Source organism: Stegostoma tigrinum, chromosome 5 (genome assembly GCF_030684315.1).
Source record: "Stegostoma tigrinum isolate sSteTig4 chromosome 5, sSteTig4.hap1, whole genome shotgun sequence".
Lineage (NCBI taxonomy): Eukaryota > Metazoa > Chordata > Chondrichthyes > Orectolobiformes > Stegostomatidae > Stegostoma > Stegostoma tigrinum.
Window position 1 is genome coordinate 98,443,203 of NC_081358.1, and position 18,135 is coordinate 98,461,337.

Genomic DNA, 18,135 nt, shown 5'->3' on the forward strand with positions numbered 1-18,135 from the left:
GTCATGTTGTAACTACATAAGACATTGGTTAGGCCAGTTTTGCAATATCAACTACAATACTGGTCTCCCTGACGATAGGAAAGATGCTGTGAAACTTGGAAGGGTTTGGAAAAGATTTACAAAGACGTTGCCAACGTTGGAGGAAGAGGGTGAATAGGCTGGGTCTATTTTCCCTGGAATGTCAGAGGCTGAGAGGTGACTTCAGAGGTTTATAAAATCATGAGGGGCATGGACAGGGTAAATAGCTAAGCTCTTTTTTCCCCAGGGTAAGGGAGTCTAAAACTGCAGGCCTTAAGTTTAAAGGCAAGAGGGAAAGATTTAAAAGGGACAAAGGGGCAACTTTTTCACATAAAGGGTGGTGTGTGTGTGGAATAAGCTGCCAAAGGATGTGGAGAAGACTGGTACAATTACAACACTGAAAAGGCGTCTGGATGGGTATATGAATAGGAAGGGTTTAGGTGGGATATGGGCTAAAGGCTGGCAAATGGGACTAAATGAATTTAGAATACCTGTTCAGCACAGTCCGAAGGAACTGTTTCCATGATGTACAACTCTAAGATTCTATTGTCAATGCACATGAAACAAGATGAGAGGTATTACAACAGGCACAATAGTTTGCACACTATGGTTATATAATTGTAAATAGTTTTATGCTATATAGAATCTTGTGTTTTATAGATTCTTCCCACATCTGTGACACAGTCAAAAGAGTTTACACAACTGAGAACATAGATGGAAAACAAAAATATTAACAGATAATGCTGAAAGAGAAGGGATTATTGAAAAATATTTCAAATAATAAAGAGCATAGAAGAAAGGTCCAAAGTATTGCTTAAAGTTAAATTAACAAAAAGAGCAAAAGGAAATGGTAGGCATGATGTAACCTCTCCTCCTTAATTAAGCTAGTCTTATTATCCTTTTCAAATCACCATGCCGTTCATGTACTTACGGGGCTTTATTTTTTGATTCAATTTCTCAATTACAGAAAAACATGCTTACTGCTCCAGTACAAGTTGCCTTTGGTCCTCTTGAGATTTGCAGATGTCCTTCATTTTATCCAATAGCCTTGTTACTTTGCTTTCTAGATCTGCATAGAACTCTTTTCCTTCTTGGGATTTCTTCATCAGGTCTTCGTAAGCTTCATACGATGCTACTAGCATCTGAATAGTAACGTTCCACCTAAAGAGCAACAGGCAGCGCCAACTTTAAACTTGTGCTGTTAATTTTAAATCAATACAGTACGATCATTAATTGTCTTTTCTGTGTTTACAAATCATAAATATGTCTATTGAAAAAAATGAACGTCATGCCAGGATAGGAGAGATTTCTTTTTCTTTCTTACAGGCAGAGAATCTTAAGCAGCATTAGCCAACATTTCAGAGAAGAGCAATCTAATGAAATTGAACAAGATAATAACAGAAAAAAGTCACTCACGTGAAATTTAACTGTTTTGCTCCACAGATGCTGCCTGACTTGCTGAATTTTTTTCCAATATTTTTAATATTTCTAATATTCACGATGTATTGCTTTTGTGTTGAAGATGAATACAGAAAGATGAATACAAATTTCCTTCCATAAAGGATATTGAGTTGCTGCTCAAATTCTCAGCTGCTCAGGCTTTATCCATGAAGAAACAGAAACATTTCAGGTTGAGAACTTTAATCAGTTCTGCCTGACCTACTAAGTATTCCCAACATCTGTTTTCACTTCCGATCACTACATTTCCTCTCCTTTGTAGAAGGGTGACAGCACAACTTCAGGCTCAGTGCTAAGGTTGTTGTCCAGATGTGCAATTAACAGTTGTTTCTGCACGGAGAAATTGCAGCACGATTATTTTACTAGATGTGTAAACAAGTCAATTTTAAATGGTGGCCAAAATTCAAATTCCAGTTTGGTGGCTGGAGGATTCAAATTCAGTGAATTAAATAAATCTGGAATTAAAAACTTGATGATGATCATGAAACTACTGAATTGTCACTAAAATCCATCAACTCAATATCCTTTATGGAAGGAAATTTGTTATCTTTATCCAGTCTGACCTATACGTGACTGCAAACACACAGCAGTTTGGCTGACTCACTGCCCTGAGGATGGTCAAGGAAATCATACAGCGCATTCAATAAAGTGGCTCATCAGGGCTGAGTCAAGGGAAATTAAAAACAAGTAATAAATGCTGACTTTGACAAGATTGTTCACATGCTTTAAATCAATAAAATGAAACCTGCAAACTACTGTTCAGATTATACGACAGTTATTCAACTGGTATCAGACTTTATTCTTCCAGATTTGTCTGGGCCTTTAAAGGAATGGGTTATTGATTACTCAACCGTTAATTTTGGCTTTATCAAACACAGATACATGACAACATTCACCAAACAGTACTGAATATAAACTGCTCAGAAAAGCAATACCTTAAAATTCGTTCGACATAAAACAGACTCTGCAATAACAAAAATAGCTTGGCCATTTCCACTCAAACGGACATTATTTATGTAAGTAGTAAGTAATTCTTCATTTCAGTGAAATTGTAAGTACAAAGGTGTCTTTCATTTGTTGCTCTCCCACTCATCATTGGTGTTGAGTGAATCTACAGTGAATGCCACCTTCATGTAGTTTATGCCCTCCTGATTCTTTTTACCATCCACTAAGATGAGAAATGTCTTCATACAATAAAGAGCCTGTGGAAATCATTACTACAGGAAATGGTTGAAGTCAAAGCATTGTGTTTTCAAGGAGGAAATAGATACAGCTATTGCAGCTAAAGGAATCAAGAGATGCGCAGCAGCAGCTGGGTGTGGGGGTGGGAGTAGTGCAATATTAGAGGTTTGAGTTTCATGATCGGCCATAATCATAATGAATAGTGGAGCAGGCTTGGAGGGGTTGAATAACATACTCCTCATATTTTCTATATTTCTATATATCTATGGCCCTCAATTCAATCAATTACTCCACCTCTATCTTTTCTATAGTTCATTTGTGCCATGGCCCCATTCCAATGGAATGAGTACATTTCCTCCAACAGTTTGCTAATCCTTCTCTGCATGGTGATTATTACGTTGTCTCAAATTCAACAATTTTGGCTTTTTCTCATCTGAACACTACCATTACAAATCTGAGTCTGGTGCATAAATCTAATCTGAATCAGTGGAATCTCGCCATTAAGGGGCCCAAAGAGTTCTCGTTTTCGATATGAGACTTGAGTTCTTATCAAGAGATTATAGAAGTTTATTAATAACTATACTCAAGAATATGACAAATTTACATCTATAGTATTATGCTCTTACTAATGTTTTTATTACATTGCAAACATAGTTAGCTGGCTGTCTAAATGACTGTCTGCTTGCTAACTCTATAGAATAAGATATATCACATGCATCACATGCCACAAGATCATCTAGATGTCTTAAAGATTCAGTGCCTAAAATCTATGCACTTTTACCACTTGGTTGGCCTGCCTATCTTATTCCAATGTCAACTTCTTCTAATGGGGCAGAAGTGCAACATCAAATATTCCTCATGAATTAAATCAGGATGTCAATTATTCTCACTGATAATGGAGTTCATAAATTGTTTTAATTCAACAGCTGATGAAACACAAGATCATGGAACACAGTAAAGAACATTTTGCCCATCTGTTCAATTCACATTCAAGTAAATTTTAAGCATAAAAGACTGGCTGTTCCCTTCTTTATGTAAGCACAAGAACTTTCCCTGACAAAGGTAAAAATTCAAAAATTGCAAATGGCTGTTAATTTACATGGGCAATGGACACCCTCAGATTAAGACACAAGGATTTCAATGACACTGATTAAAACAGCAAATATGCAAGTGAATTACAATATTCTTAATTAAGTTCCTGACTTTCCACAGATACAGCAATTCATTACGTCAGCTTTCTTGTATGTTATATTTTGCAATAATTGTGTTCTTTTAAGAATAATGTCTGTCAGCAAATCACGCTTATGCTCACCTCCATTAGCTACATTCCTGTTATACGGTGACAATGCAGTAGGATTTTAAAGGCAATTTCTCTAATGACAATTTGTACATTCCTGTAACTCCATTGGAAGGCAATGGCCTAGTGGTATTATTGCTGGATTGTTAATCGAGACACCCAGGTAATGCCCCGTGAACCTGGGTTCCCACCATGGCAGACAGTGGAATTTGAATTCAATTAAAACCTGAAGTTAAGAGTCTAATCGTGACCACAAATCCATTGCTGATTGTTGGGAAAAACCCATCTGGGTCACTAATGCCCTTTAGGGAAGGAAACTGCCACCCTTACCTCGTCTGGCCTACATGCGACTCCAGACGTACAGCAATTTGGCTGAAACTTAACTGCCCTCTGGGCAATTAAGGGATGGCAATAAATGCTAGCCTAGCCAGCGAGGCCCTCACCCCTTGAATGAATGAAGGGGAGGGGTGCAACTATTGCTCTTCCAAGTCTACTGTACCTGTTCCTTACACTAATTCACCAACAGAAATCAGCACGTGTAATGTTCAGAACTTCTTTCTGAACTCTATTTCGCTCATCTTCAAATATCTTAAATCCCATCTCTGATCTCAATCTTGATCTATCTCGTGCTCACCTACAACCATCCTTAATAATTAGTCAATGCCCCCAATGTCTGTAAAGGTCTATTTTTCAGCATGTTAAAGGTGTTTAACAAAGATGTTAAAAGGTGCACTGAAAAATAAATAATGTTCAGTGCAAATATCTGCAATTATTTATCAAACTGTATCAGCCCATGTACTGATAACTATTAAGACTTATCTTCAAATGGTTGTTTTGAATTTCTTTGGTACCTCTTAATTGATAGTTTAATTTTGTCTTCCCTTTGTATCTCTAATAATCTCCCTAACTATCATCTGTAATTTGCTTTAACTGAAAATTATATACAAACTGATCCAATGTAGTATAACAGGCCTTTCTGATAGCAATCTCCATTGGCTCCCAGAGTACACTTCAGTTATAACTTAACAGAACTGTAAAACAGAACAACATATTCCTAGACTTGTATAGGAATTTTATACATAATCAATTTTTTAAAAAATTCTAACTATTTACAGTTGGGAAACATTGAGACACTTTTTTCATTGATTTTTCACATGAAAGTACATTGGTTAAACTATGGCTGCAAGGCTTCTGAACATTTTATCTAAATGGATAGTTCTACTTCAGCACAAAGCAACTGCTGGAGGACTATTCAATTATGGTGAGGTTTACAGGTGCATTTTATCCTCTTCTCACCAACCATCCACTTGAAAAAAAAGGTTACTAGATGATGATCAAGTACTGCAATTATTGTACTAGACCAGACACACATCATAACAAAGCTCATAGCCATTGTTCAAATCAGGAATTAGACACAGGACTTTCCTGGTTTGTATAACGCACCACATAGAACCAAAGAAGCACCACAGAAAGCAAACTGGCTGGATGTATAGAGAGAACGGGATGCATAACAGCCTGGACTGCCCTGCCCAGGACTACAGAAGGTTGTGCGCACAGCCCAGACCATCACAGAAGCCAACCTCCCATTCTTGGACTCCACTTACACTTCTTGCTGCTGCGGAAAGACTGCCTACATCGTCAAAGACCCATCCGACTGTGATAATGCTCTTCTACAACTTCTTCTTCAGGCAGAAATTACAGAGGTTTGAACAAACGCACCAGTGGGTTGAAGTGCAGCTTCTTCCCTGCTCTTATCAGATTGATGAATGGACTCTCTAACTTCAAATAACATTGATCTTGTTAATGTTGTTCTTGCTTCACACACATCCTGTGCAGTATAATCTGTATGCCTCACTCTACCCAAGTTTTTTTTTAACCCTATGGCCTGTATGTCCTTGTTTACTGTGATCTGCCTGTAATGCTCACAAAGTTTTTCATTGTACTTTGGTAGACATGACAACAAATCAAATGAAACATGGAGTATAGTGCAAGCAAAGCATTTCAATAAGCAGACAGCCTTCTTTTGGTTAGCTACTCACTTATGCTCTGCTTCAGCAAGAATTTTCCTAAATGTAGCATATTTGACATTAGCATCTGTCAAAGCCTTCAAGATGTTTTCTTGGGCAGCAAGATTTTGATCAATGTAAACTTTTAGTTGATCGTATTTCTTCAGTTGTTCTTCAAAAAGTTTCTGCAATTACATAGTTATACATAAGCAAATCGTACAAAGTGTACTGGATACATCACAATTTTCCTTCCGCCTTTCCGGATGACCAAAAATAAATTATCTTCCTAACTGCAAACCAACTACTTGACAATAAAAAGTCCTCACGCCACTGCGGAATAAGTTATTGCAAGGGCCAAGAGCATGATGGGAAATCATAAAAACACAATTGTGACAATAAAGAAGCACATGAACTACATCTAAAATAATTCATGTTACTAATATGTAGCCCAAACTGCCACTGCACCATACACCATTTCAGTCTGAGTTCTGGATCTGACAAGCAATTTGGACAAAGATTCGAACATAAGTTACTGGATCCAGCTAGCATTAGCTGCACTTGGGAAGATCATTTATGACATTATTTTTGAATTATTTTAATGGCTTTAGTCATTATATGTAAATATGGTGTAGTTGGCGATTCACCTTCATTTCTGAATGGTCTGTTGTAACAAGTGTTGTGGTAATGTCATCCTTCTGGATGGTATCTCTCAGCTGCTGTATCAGTGAGGAACGCTGGTCACGCATTTCCTCAACCTTCAATAAAATTCGCTTCATGTTCTGGAGAACGCTCTTTTCCTCTATTAAAATGTAGAGCCAAAAACACTGTGCATTACTGAACTTGAAAGTGAGGATGCCAAGAACCATCCAAGGCCACTGGTTATAGCCAGCAGACCCAACTAACAGCATGGAAAACTTAAATGTAGGAATAGAACGTTACAAGACATGCCAAAGGTGCCCACGTGAGAGAGAAGAATGGAATCTCTTGTTTGAAAGCAGCTTTCCTGTTGAATATTGAGCACTGTACTTGATACAAATATAGATACAGAGGGCAAATAACGTGCCTGTGCAAAGTAAACTTGCCACAGATACAGTGTAGATTGTTCTGTTGTGAATAGGTCAGTAAGAAAGGGTCCAGTAAATAGGAAGCTAGGTTTAAAAATCAAAACTAAACAAAGCAAGGCAAAATATGTAGAATATTCCCCAAGTTTCTTACCAGTTTATGAATTACACATATTTGAGCTTTCTAAAAAAAGAGAGTTGGAGGTCTTGGGTACAGAGGATCCTTCAGTTGGATAGCCAACCTGCACTCCAGTAAAAGTGAGTACATTATAAACAACACTATGAAGTACAAGTTGAAGGGTACATGTAACAATAACAGACCAGTACAATTCCTGAGAGAGAAAAACATTAACAGATATAAGTTACATTGCCAAATGTATAGAAAATACATGTCAATACCATCAGAGACAGTGGGAGTTGGTAAAGCAGCACGAAGATCTTGTAGGGGCCCACTTAAAAGCCGTAAGTTACTGATATGTAAATTCATTGCCTTATGCAGCTCAGTATTGGTGAAACTGGCTTTCTCATGCACTTCCATGTACTTGGACCACTCCTTGCTGAGTTCAGATATTCCGCTTGTTGTGCCCCTTTTTCCAGTGGTCTCTTGTAATTTCTGCTCTGCAAGTTCATCCTGGTCCATAAGATCCTTAAACTCTCTCAGGGATGCTTCAACATCAGTGTATACTCCAGATAGAACTGGGGAAAAATTTTAACAGTAGTTACCTTTTCCATCAATTTGTAGGGTTTGGCTGCAACGCACAACACAGCGATCAAGAAAGTGCCAAGTTTGTGTTAAGTTGGCCAAGTAAAAGCAAGTTGTCAAATAGAAATTATTAATGAGCTATACATGCAGCTATTGTGACATTATTGTCATTACATGCATTCTTGTTTTGTAAATTCAAGCATCACACAAAGAAAATAGATCACAGAGTAAAATGTCATAGAAAATTAAAAATGAATCATAGAAACTTTGAGAACAAAGAGTTGTCAGAGAGCCAAAGAAGATAGCATATAAACAACCGAACTGGAGTTTATATTCGCATAAAACATACCTTGCATGGATTGAACCAAATTTTTCACAGTATCCGGGCGGACACTCAGTGCTGCACACTTTTCCATCAGGACTGGTGGGATATGATTATACATGTCTAAATTGTCTATTGACTCTGGGTCAATTCTCAAAGAATCCATGAACTGCCTGTTATAAAATGAAACAAGACAAAGCAGATTTAAATATCAAATGAAATTCTCTGCTTCCCTTTAGACAATTTTCTCAAATCACAACAATAAGATATGTACTATCAAAAGACATAAGCTTCTGTCAAGCATACTGAAATACAAACAGAAATTGATTATCTCTTTACACACTGACTCCTTTTAAGTCATAGAATTAATTTGGCTCCAAAACGCATGGTTAAAAGCATTTTGTTCTTTTTTAAATTAGATCACAAAACTGCAAGGCAACAACATAATTATTGTTTTAGTCATTGCCACAAAAATCCAAAGCACAGAAAATGGTTGTTCAGCCGAACCATTCTAATCTCATTATACAGTATTTGGCCCATGGTCTTGGCATCATAAGTACAAATTTAAATGCTTCTTAAAGCTATTAAGTTTTTTGCCTCAACACCCTTAAAGACAGCGTTTCGTACACTTACCTTCATCGGTCAGTGCAGCGGGTCTAGGAGTTTGAGAGGTTATGTTGCAGCTGTATAGGACATGTTAGGCCACTTTTGGAATATTGCATGCAATTCTAGTCTCTCTGCTTTTGCAAGGATGTTGTGAAACTTGAAAGGGTTCTGAAAGCTCTAGTTAGGCCCCATTTAGAATACTGTGTCCAATTTTGGGCCCCACACCTCAGGAAGGACATGCTGGCCCTGGAGCTTGTCCAGCGGAGATTCACACGGATGATCCCTGGAATGGCAGGTTTAACGTATGATGAACGGCTAAGGATCCTGGGATTGTTCTCATTAGAGTTTAGAAGGTTGAGGGGAGATCTAATAGAAACTTACAAGATAATGTATGGTTCAGAAGGGGTGGACACTGGGAAGTTGTTTCCGTTAGGCGGGGAGACTAGGACCCGTGGGCACAGCCTTAAAATTAGAGGGAGTAAATTTAAAACTGAAATGAGACGACATTTCTTCAGCCAGAGAGCAGTGGGCTTGTGGAATTCATTGCCACAGAGTGCATTGGAGGCCGGGATGTTGGATGCCTTCAAGGCAGAGATCGTAAATTCTTGATATCAGAAGGAATCAAGGGCTATGGGGAGAGTGCAGGGAAGTGGAGTTGAAATGCCCATCAACCATGATTTAAATGGCAGAGTGGACTTGATGGGTTGAATGGCCTTACTTCCACTCCTATGTCTTATGGTCTCATGGTCTTATGGAAAAGATTTACAAAGGATGTTGCCAGCGTTGTAGGGTTTGACCTATAGAGAGAGGATAAATAGGCTGGGGCTATTTTCTCCGATATGTCAGAAGCCGAGGGGCGTCATTATAGAGGTTAATAAAATCATGAGGGGCATGGATAGGCTGAATAGCCAAGGTCTTTATCCCAGGGTAGGGGAGTTCAAAACTAGATGGCATAGCTTTGAGGGGAAGGGAGCAAGATTTTAAAGAGACCTAAGGGGCAACATTTTCACGCAGTAGATGGTGCATGCATGGATCAGGCTGCCAGACGAAGTGGAGGAGGCTGGTACAATTACAACATTTAAAATGCATCTGGATGGGTATGTGAATAGTAAGGGTTTAGAGGGACATGGGCAGAATGCTGGAAAATGGGACTTGGTTATTTTAGGATATCTGGTCAGCATGGATGAGTTGACCCAAAGGGTCTGTTTCCACGCCGTATAAGCATGACTATGACATCTCAAATCACACCAAAAAATGTTGAAGCTACCAAATACACACATGCCAAATAGCATAAGCAGCAAATGATATACAGAACGAAATGATTACGTAGCTAAAGGATCAGATCGGGGGATCAATCCAGGGATCATCCGTGTGAATCTCTGCTGGACACGCTCCAGCGCCAGTATGTCCTCCCTGAGGTGTGGGGCCCAAAATTGGACACAGTATTCCAAATGGGCCTGACTAGAGCTTTATAAAGTCTCAGAAGCACATCACTGTTTTTATATTCCAACCCTCTTGAGATAAACGACAACATTACATTTGCCTTCTTAATCACAGACTCTACCTGCAAGTTAACCTTTAGAGAATCCTGGACCAACAAACTGCAGCAATTCACGAAGGCAGTGCACCATCATCTTCTCAAGTGCAATTAAAGCAAGAAAATGCTAGCCTAGCCAGTGAAGTCTAGATTCCAAATGATTTAAAAAAAACTTTGTGAAAAAGTTCCAGCTTTTTATAAGCTGGTTAGCATTTAGATTCAAGAACATTTTTAACAACAAGTTGAGTGATATTGCAACTTCTGAAAAGTCGTTGCACAATGTAATTAGGTTCTGAACTATACCAGTTGTATGCGGGGCAAATACGTACTCTAATACTTCATTTTTGCTGTCTATTTTAGCCATGACCTCTCGTAACAACTTTGCCTTTTCTTCACTAGAAAAACAAAACGGGAAAAGGATAAGATATGGCACAGATACAGCTTCAAACATATAAATGTTTCAAAATATTACAATCTTTACAACAGTTGTCTTTATAAACCTAGAAGGATGAACAAAACAAATCTGCAACTGCTGTAGTCATTTTGCAATCTTTTTGTTCAAAATTTAGATTATAAATTATTAATTTAATGTATTGTAAAGGAAGCAACACACAAGCACTTTTGGACACCAATAACAGAATTGAGAGCAGTGAAAACCTAAATTTAAGAAAGTAAACAGTATGCACAGCAGGCTAATTTGTATCCAGGAAAAGACAAAAAGGTTAATACCTCATCGAGATGTTACCCAGACAAACTGAAACTCTGACTTGTCCTTTTCAGGTTTTAAATGTACAGTGGCTGATCAAAAATTATTTGGCAAGCAATTCATTACAGTTTTGATCATACAATGGTTTTTCATTAAATGCGTTGGCAAACTCTCTATTCACCAAATTGAATTTTGGATACACTTCACCCAAAATTTACATCAATTCTCCGATAACTCATTCAACAGCTTTCGCTGTGTAAAATAATTTCCCATGCTCCCATTTAACAGTTTCTATCTTCTAGCTCCTGCTACTTGATCCTTCAAGTCAGCATTTCAGGTTTGTCAATGCCACTGTCATCTTAATGTCATACACCATCCTGGCTTTACCATGTTGTTCCCCTAATGGAAATAGAGCAAAAATCAAAGAAATCTCCAACATCATTATGGGAGCACTTCCACCAGGCCAGTTTGAAATATTTAAAGGTAGCTATCACCTTCTCTCAGGCAACTAGGGAGAGATAATCAATAATCAGCAGAAGACCTGACTGAGGTTGAACAATGAAATTCTCAAAAGTCTTTTCCCTTCTAAATAGAGAATGGTTAAATTCCTAAAGCATCTATGGCTTATACACGTTTACAGAGAAATGGGTAAAGCTAATAAATTAGCTTTTTTGAAAAAAACAAGCAAAAGAAACTCTTGTAATGATGCAACGACTTTTAGAACACATTTCAAAGTTCCTGTGCTTAATTTTCAGTCACGTAGCTGTTCAGAAGCTGCAAGCCTCAGGCTCACCTGTACAGAGACGAGGCCTCATGGGCTTCCATAGGCACCAATTTTGCAAAAATGTCAGGACCAGTCACGTTTGGATCAGTTGGATTGACAGGAAGGGCTTTTACCAGAGATGCTCCTATTAAAAATAGGTTGCCACAAGAATTAAAATACCTGCGCCTCCTTCCTGAAATAAAATTGTATTTAATGCACTTGAACATGCACAAAAATGCTCTAATTGTTTTTTAAATTAAGCAGCTCAGTTCAAGGGCCAAAGTTCAGGGCTGGATGCATCAAGTTGTAATGAACAGAGGAGATGACATTAGGAAATACTGAGTTACAGAAAAAGATGGAAGAATCAAGATTTGCAGTGATTTGAATCTTGGAAACAAAGAATTAGGATACGAGTCAGTGAGTAAGCAATACCCTACACACAGACTATCAATAAAAAGTGCAAATTAGGCAATCAAAAAAACTAAAATATTTCAAACAGTTTTAAATTTGAAAGCGGTCAATAGAAAATAACCTTCGAAAACTTGCCTTTTACAGATGTGAGTGAATCCAGAGGTGGCACAGCCTCATGATAAACAAAATCATTGTCCTTCTTGGCAGCATTATACCTAAGTGAAACAAAGAAGGTAGAGTCTGTAGAAAAAAACTCAACATTAAAATATTTTAATGTGTTTCCCCCTTTTCTCACCCAAATGTCAAAATTTGTGAAAGTTGCTCATAATACAGCCTCCACAAAGATTTTCAATTTATAACTGAAACAAACTAATGCCATCAGGAAATCTTTCACTGACAGGTAAAAGCCAAACATCCCATATTACTGGTTCTCAAGAGTGGTGCAGTTTGATCTGCTTCAATTGATATAAAATGGAACACAAAATGGAAGTAAATAATTCAGTTGTACAGAATGCCTTGGTCAGATCCTCACAAGTATGGCTTTTAGCTTTTGGCATCAGACAAGGATACATTAGCGTCGGAAGGGGTGCAACACAGGTTCACCAGAATGACACCAAGGTTTAACGAATTACATTAAGAGATTGCAGTCAGCTTGGATTCACTTAAGTTTATAATATTAGCCCTCAACCATTTAGAGGTAAACATGATGTGCAAATATGGTCCTTGGATTTGATACGTGACAAAGATCATTGCCCATTTCAAATAAGACTTTAAATGCGAATTCTATTTGTTTGGACAGGAATCTGGAGATTCTCTAGCATTAGGCTTTGTTTCAAACCTCCCTAAGTATATCCGATATTTTGCTTTTAGATAGCTATGGCTGCCCCAGATGACCAGAGCAACGCGAGATCTCGAGAAGGACATCCTTACTGATTAATAGAAGACAGTTTACGATAATGTGAGAAAATCATCCCCAATAAGCAATAAGCCTATAATTCCCACAAATTGATTTATAATGCTTCTTGAATAGTGAAACATTTGTGGTGTTGACGAAATTAGGAGATAGTCTTGTTATTCCAAAGACTTTGTGAAAAGGTTGAGAGTTTAAGTGAATGCTCATGACCACAAGCGTTATAGATCTTTGTAGGAAATAATGGCCAGATCACATGTTTTGTCGTTCTGCCTAAATTTGATCTCTCGAGTTGTTGAAGGAATGCTTTGATTATTTTGGCAATATAGTTAACATCCAAATGAAAACATTTCTGTAATACTTCTTCCAAAGGTCTCATATGGCTGCATTATCTCTGAGAACAGTATTACAAATTTCAGCTCAAAAAGGGAGGAACCATTTGTTTTGACATAGTCTCAATGGCCCGCTTCCACACTAGGGATTCTACGATGTGTCAACACAAATAGAGACTATTATTAGATGACAACATCACATGATAAATAAGTTAGTGAAAATGAAAGAGCAACCTGAAAGCCAAAAAAAGTCTTCAAAGAAAAATTACATGCCTTGACCTATGAAGTAGACAACATCCTTGTTGAAGGATAGGCCACATGATGTGATGCTTTTGGAGCACTGCTGAGCGATGCAACACCTACAAGTTTAACTATCTGTGTGGTGGTCAGTCATAGTGAGGTACAGACTTGAAATGCCTGTCTCCTAAGTTTGAGATCTCAGAAACAGCGTTAGGTGCAGCCAATCAAGTTCTCTCTCATAAAGGGAAGTAAAAGGTGCTAAGGAACAGGATGATAAGACTACAGCATGCCCGGCAACAGCATTTAGGTGATTGAAACTTACACTGAGTGTAAACAGAGATTAGGCTCCTTGCACTGCTCCAATGGAATCAGAAGATGCACAACACAGTTAAGGACTTACTGACAAGGCAACAATAGAGACATTGGGAAAAGCTTTCCATTAGATGATACTCATTAAAAAGAGAGTACATTAAAAGCAGAATATTTTCACCTTGGGGCGCTTCTTCTCTCATTCTAAAATCAATTAAAGTGTGTTAGATGTCATAAAAGGTGCTTGATTATTGTATTTTCAGACTGAAATTGTGCACTATTGTAAGAATTAAAAAGGAAAGTAGAATAAAAGTTGTTCAAATAATAATTCAAATTATAAAATAAGGGAAAAGGAGTGGCACATGCATTCAATTAGAATACTACTTTGTCAGATTTGCAACCTGGATTTCAATACCAGTTGCACAGAACACAAAAAATGCCTCAACTTGGCAGTTAGTAACATTAAACTAACAAGCACCCTCAGAAGGCACGTGAATGACTAACATGTAAAATGGTAATGTCAGACAAAAATGAGTACTTCTGAAATTGGAAGTAAGGTAAGTGTGGTGTTACAATCGAGAGAACTATACTCTAATTGTTTTACTACTAATCAAGGAGTCTACAACACCAACATTTCCTTTAGGTACAGCTGCGGAGCAGCTCTGAGGATCAGCGCACATTGACTGATATGCCAACTCACTTCCCTGCATTGAGTCATGGTTTTGGAAGTGGCTGTCTCACACGATCAGGCAACGTAGCTGAATGCTGGATGCTAGTTACTCAAACTAATGAAAATGGATATCTCGATACCACGTGCAATGTGTAAGACAACTAACACGGATGCTTTTAAGGGGAAGTTAAGCACTAGTGAGACAGGAATAGAAGGATGCAGTGTTAAGGTGAGATGAAGTGGGCTCAGAAATAGCTTTTGTGGAGACAAGTGGCTACAGAGAAAAGGCACCAGAGTGGGAGTGGATTCATTGCCCTTGCTGAGGTTGAATGGCCTCTTTCAACACTGTAACCATTCTATGATTATAAATCTCTTTAAATTACTTACTTTCCTCCAATTACATCCATAGTAAATCGTAAAGCTTCTTGAACAGTCTCAGGTTGGCCCTAAAATACAAAAGGAGTCTACAGTTTGCTTTTGCACAGGATATTTCATACATTGCTAACAGAGTTGGCAATGTCTTCCCCTCCTATCTTCTGTACTGTTGACATATCAAGAGATATTTTTTGAGGAAAGCTCGCAGGATACATATTTGGGAACCACTTGAAGTAGTATATCTGGATTTACAAAAGGCATTCAATAAGGTGCTACACAAAAGATTAATAGGCAGTTATGAAGGGCTTGTGAAGCCGGGTATTAATGTATCCTGAAAATAGGACTGTTAATGATAGGAAACAAAATGTGGGTGTAAATGCAATATTTTCAAGTTGACAGATCGTAAGTAATGACACACCACAAGCATCAATGCTGGCATCTCATCTTTTTAAAATCTATATTAATGACTTTGATGAAGAAATGGAAAGCAACAGATCTTTGATCCTTCATCATACAGAGATAGCTGGAAAAGTGAAGAGGGATATATGGATTGGATAAAACCAAAAAGGGAGGCTATACTGTACGGTAACCGTATAAAACACTGGTTAGACAAAAGCTAGAGTACTGCATTCAGTTCTGAAATCTACATTATATGAGGGATGTGACAGCACTAGAGGGTGCAGAGGAGATTTACCAGAGTGTTGCCTGAGCTGGAGAGCTTGAACACACTGCGATTGTTTTCCTTATATCAGAGGAGACTGAGATAGAACATGATTGAAATGAATAAAATTATGGGGGACATATATAGGGTAGACAGGAATAAACGCTTAACCTTAAATGGATGGATCATTGACCAAGGGCGAGCTTTAAGGCAAAGGACAGAAGGTTCAGTGGAGATGAGAGGAAAAACTTTTTCATCCAGAGGATCGTGAAAATCTGGAACACATTGCCTGTAAGGCTGATAGAGGCAGAAACACTGATAGCATTTAAGTAGCACTTAGATGTGTACTTGTCTTGCATAGACACAAGGTTATGGAATTGCAGGAAAATTATATTAAAATAGTTTCCTGTTTTGACCAGCATCAACTTGATGGCTCAAAGACATTTTTCTACGCTGTAGACTTCTATGGCTGCATAACATTCTTGAATAATTAGTTTCAAATATTTTTTCAACATTATGCAATTGTAACATTTTATACTCAAAAATATATCTGCCAAAAAAAAAATCAAAGCTCACCTTTGCATATTTCACTGCTTCATTCAACTTGTCCAATGAGCTTTGGAAGTAAGCAAGCTACAGTGAGAAAACAGAATGTACAATATTAAGATTACACTACATCTAAACATGTGGACAAATGCATGAATTTAAATTCTGCTGCAGATTCAGTTCACGGTCTCAAAAGGTCATATCAACAGTGAAAAATATTTCCTACTCACTCTTTCTCCATACTTCTGTTGTTCTTCTGATTGCTTACCCATATGAAGCTGGAATAAAAGTACAAAAAAAAAGTCTTAAGATTGGCAGGAGGAGCTGGAAAACTCCAGCTATGAAGACAGAATGATTGCCAGAACTGCTGTGGCCGATAAAAATATCATTCTAATCACTTAAACTGATACCTCCTTCTTGCTTGGGTATTTTTTAAATCAGCTTCACAGCTGAAGTGCATAGTTTCGTCAAAAGGAAACCTTAACTTGTCCAACATACAACTTATTGCAATCAGTCAGTCTTATAACAATAGACAATAGGAAAGAGTTGGCCATTCGGCCCTTTGAGCCAGCACCACCATTCATTATGATCACGGCTGATCATCCACAATCAGTATCCTGTTCCTGCCTTATCCCCATAACCCTTGATTCCACTATCTTTAAGAGCTCTATCTATCTCTTTCTTGAAATTATCCAGAGACTTGGCCTCCACTGCCTTCTGGGGCAGAGCATTCCATATATCCACCACTCTCTGGATGAAGAAGTTTCTCCTCAACTCTGTTCTAAATGGCCTACACTTTATTTTTAAACTGTCCCCTCTGGTTCTGGACTCAGCCATCAACGGAAACATGCTTCCTGCCTCCAGAGTGTCCAATCCTTTAATTATCTTATACGTCTCAATCAGATCCCCTCTCATCCTCCTAAACTCAAGTGTATACAAGCCCAAGATAATCAAATGTGAGGCTGGATGAACACAGCAGGCCAAGCAGCATCTCAGGAGCACAAAAGCTGACGTTTCGGGCCTAGACCCTTCATCAGAGAGGAGGATGGGGAGAGGGAGCTGGAATAAATAGGGAGAGAGGGGGAGGCGGACCGAAGATGGAGAGTAAAGAAGATAGGTGGAGAGAGTATAGGTGGGGAGGTGGGGAGGGGACAGGTCAGTCCAGGGAAGACGGACAGGTCAAGGAGGTGGGATGAGGTTAGTAGGTAGCTGGGGGTGCGGCTTGGGGTGGGAGGAAGGGATGGGTGAGAGGAAGAACCAGTTAGGGAGGCAGAGACAGGTTGGACTGGTTTTGGGATGCAGTGGGTGGGGGGGGAAGAGCTGGGCTGGTTGTGTGGTGCAGTGGGGGGAGGGGACGAACTAGGCTGGTTGAGGGATGCAGTAGGGGAAGGGGAGATTTTGAAACTGGTGAAGTCCTCATTGATACCATATGGCTGCAGGGTTCCCAGGCGGAATATGAGTTGCTGTTCCTGCAACCTTCGGGTGGCATCATTGTGGCAGTGCTGGAGGCCCATGATGGACATGTCATCTAGAGAATGGGAGGGGGAGTGGAAATGGTTTGTGACTGGGAGGTGCAGTTGTTTGTTGCGAACTGAGCGGAGGTGTTCTGCAAAGCGGTCCCCAAGCCTCCGCTTGGTTTCCCCAATGTAGAGGAAGCCACACCAGGTACAGTGGATGCAGTATACCACATTGGCAGATGTGCAGGTGAACCTCTGCTTAATGTGGAATGTCATCTTGGGGCCTGCGATAGGGGTGAGGGAGGAGGTGTGGGGACAAGTGTAGCATTTCCTGCGGTTGCAGGGGAAGGTGCCGGGTGTGGTGGGGTTGGGAGGGCAGTGTGGAGCGAACAAGGGAGTCATGGAGAGAGCGGTCTCTCCGGAAAGCAGACAGGGGAGGGGATGGAAAAATGTCTTGGGTGGTGGGGTCGGATTGTAAATGGCGGAAGTGTCGGAGGATGATGCGTTGTATCCGGAGGTTGGTAGGGTGGTGTGTGAGAACGAGGGGGATCCTCTTGGGGCGGTT

General features: G+C 39.1%; 1 protein-coding gene across 2 annotated transcripts in view; it reads right to left on the bottom strand.

The window, feature by feature from the left end:
• The window catches only part of ptpn23a (protein tyrosine phosphatase, non-receptor type 23, a), a 77,435-nt gene that overhangs the window by 22,917 nt on the left and 36,383 nt on the right, over nucleotides 1-18,135 (bottom strand). For both annotated transcript variants that reach the window (XM_048528532.2, XM_048528533.1), the window contains exons 9-19: nucleotides 16,344-16,391; nucleotides 16,144-16,200; nucleotides 14,919-14,977; nucleotides 12,206-12,285; nucleotides 11,690-11,804; nucleotides 10,520-10,585; nucleotides 8,075-8,220; nucleotides 7,422-7,718; nucleotides 6,606-6,760; nucleotides 5,995-6,146; nucleotides 1,000-1,179 (exon numbers count right to left, since the gene is read on the bottom strand). In XM_048528532.2, coding sequence (XP_048384489.1) covers nucleotides 1,000-1,179; nucleotides 5,995-6,146; nucleotides 6,606-6,760; nucleotides 7,422-7,718; nucleotides 8,075-8,220; nucleotides 10,520-10,585; nucleotides 11,690-11,804; nucleotides 12,206-12,285; nucleotides 14,919-14,977; nucleotides 16,144-16,200; nucleotides 16,344-16,391 — 1,355 coding nt within the window. The remainder of the gene's footprint in view (nucleotides 1-999; nucleotides 1,180-5,994; nucleotides 6,147-6,605; nucleotides 6,761-7,421; nucleotides 7,719-8,074; nucleotides 8,221-10,519; nucleotides 10,586-11,689; nucleotides 11,805-12,205; nucleotides 12,286-14,918; nucleotides 14,978-16,143; nucleotides 16,201-16,343; nucleotides 16,392-18,135) is intronic.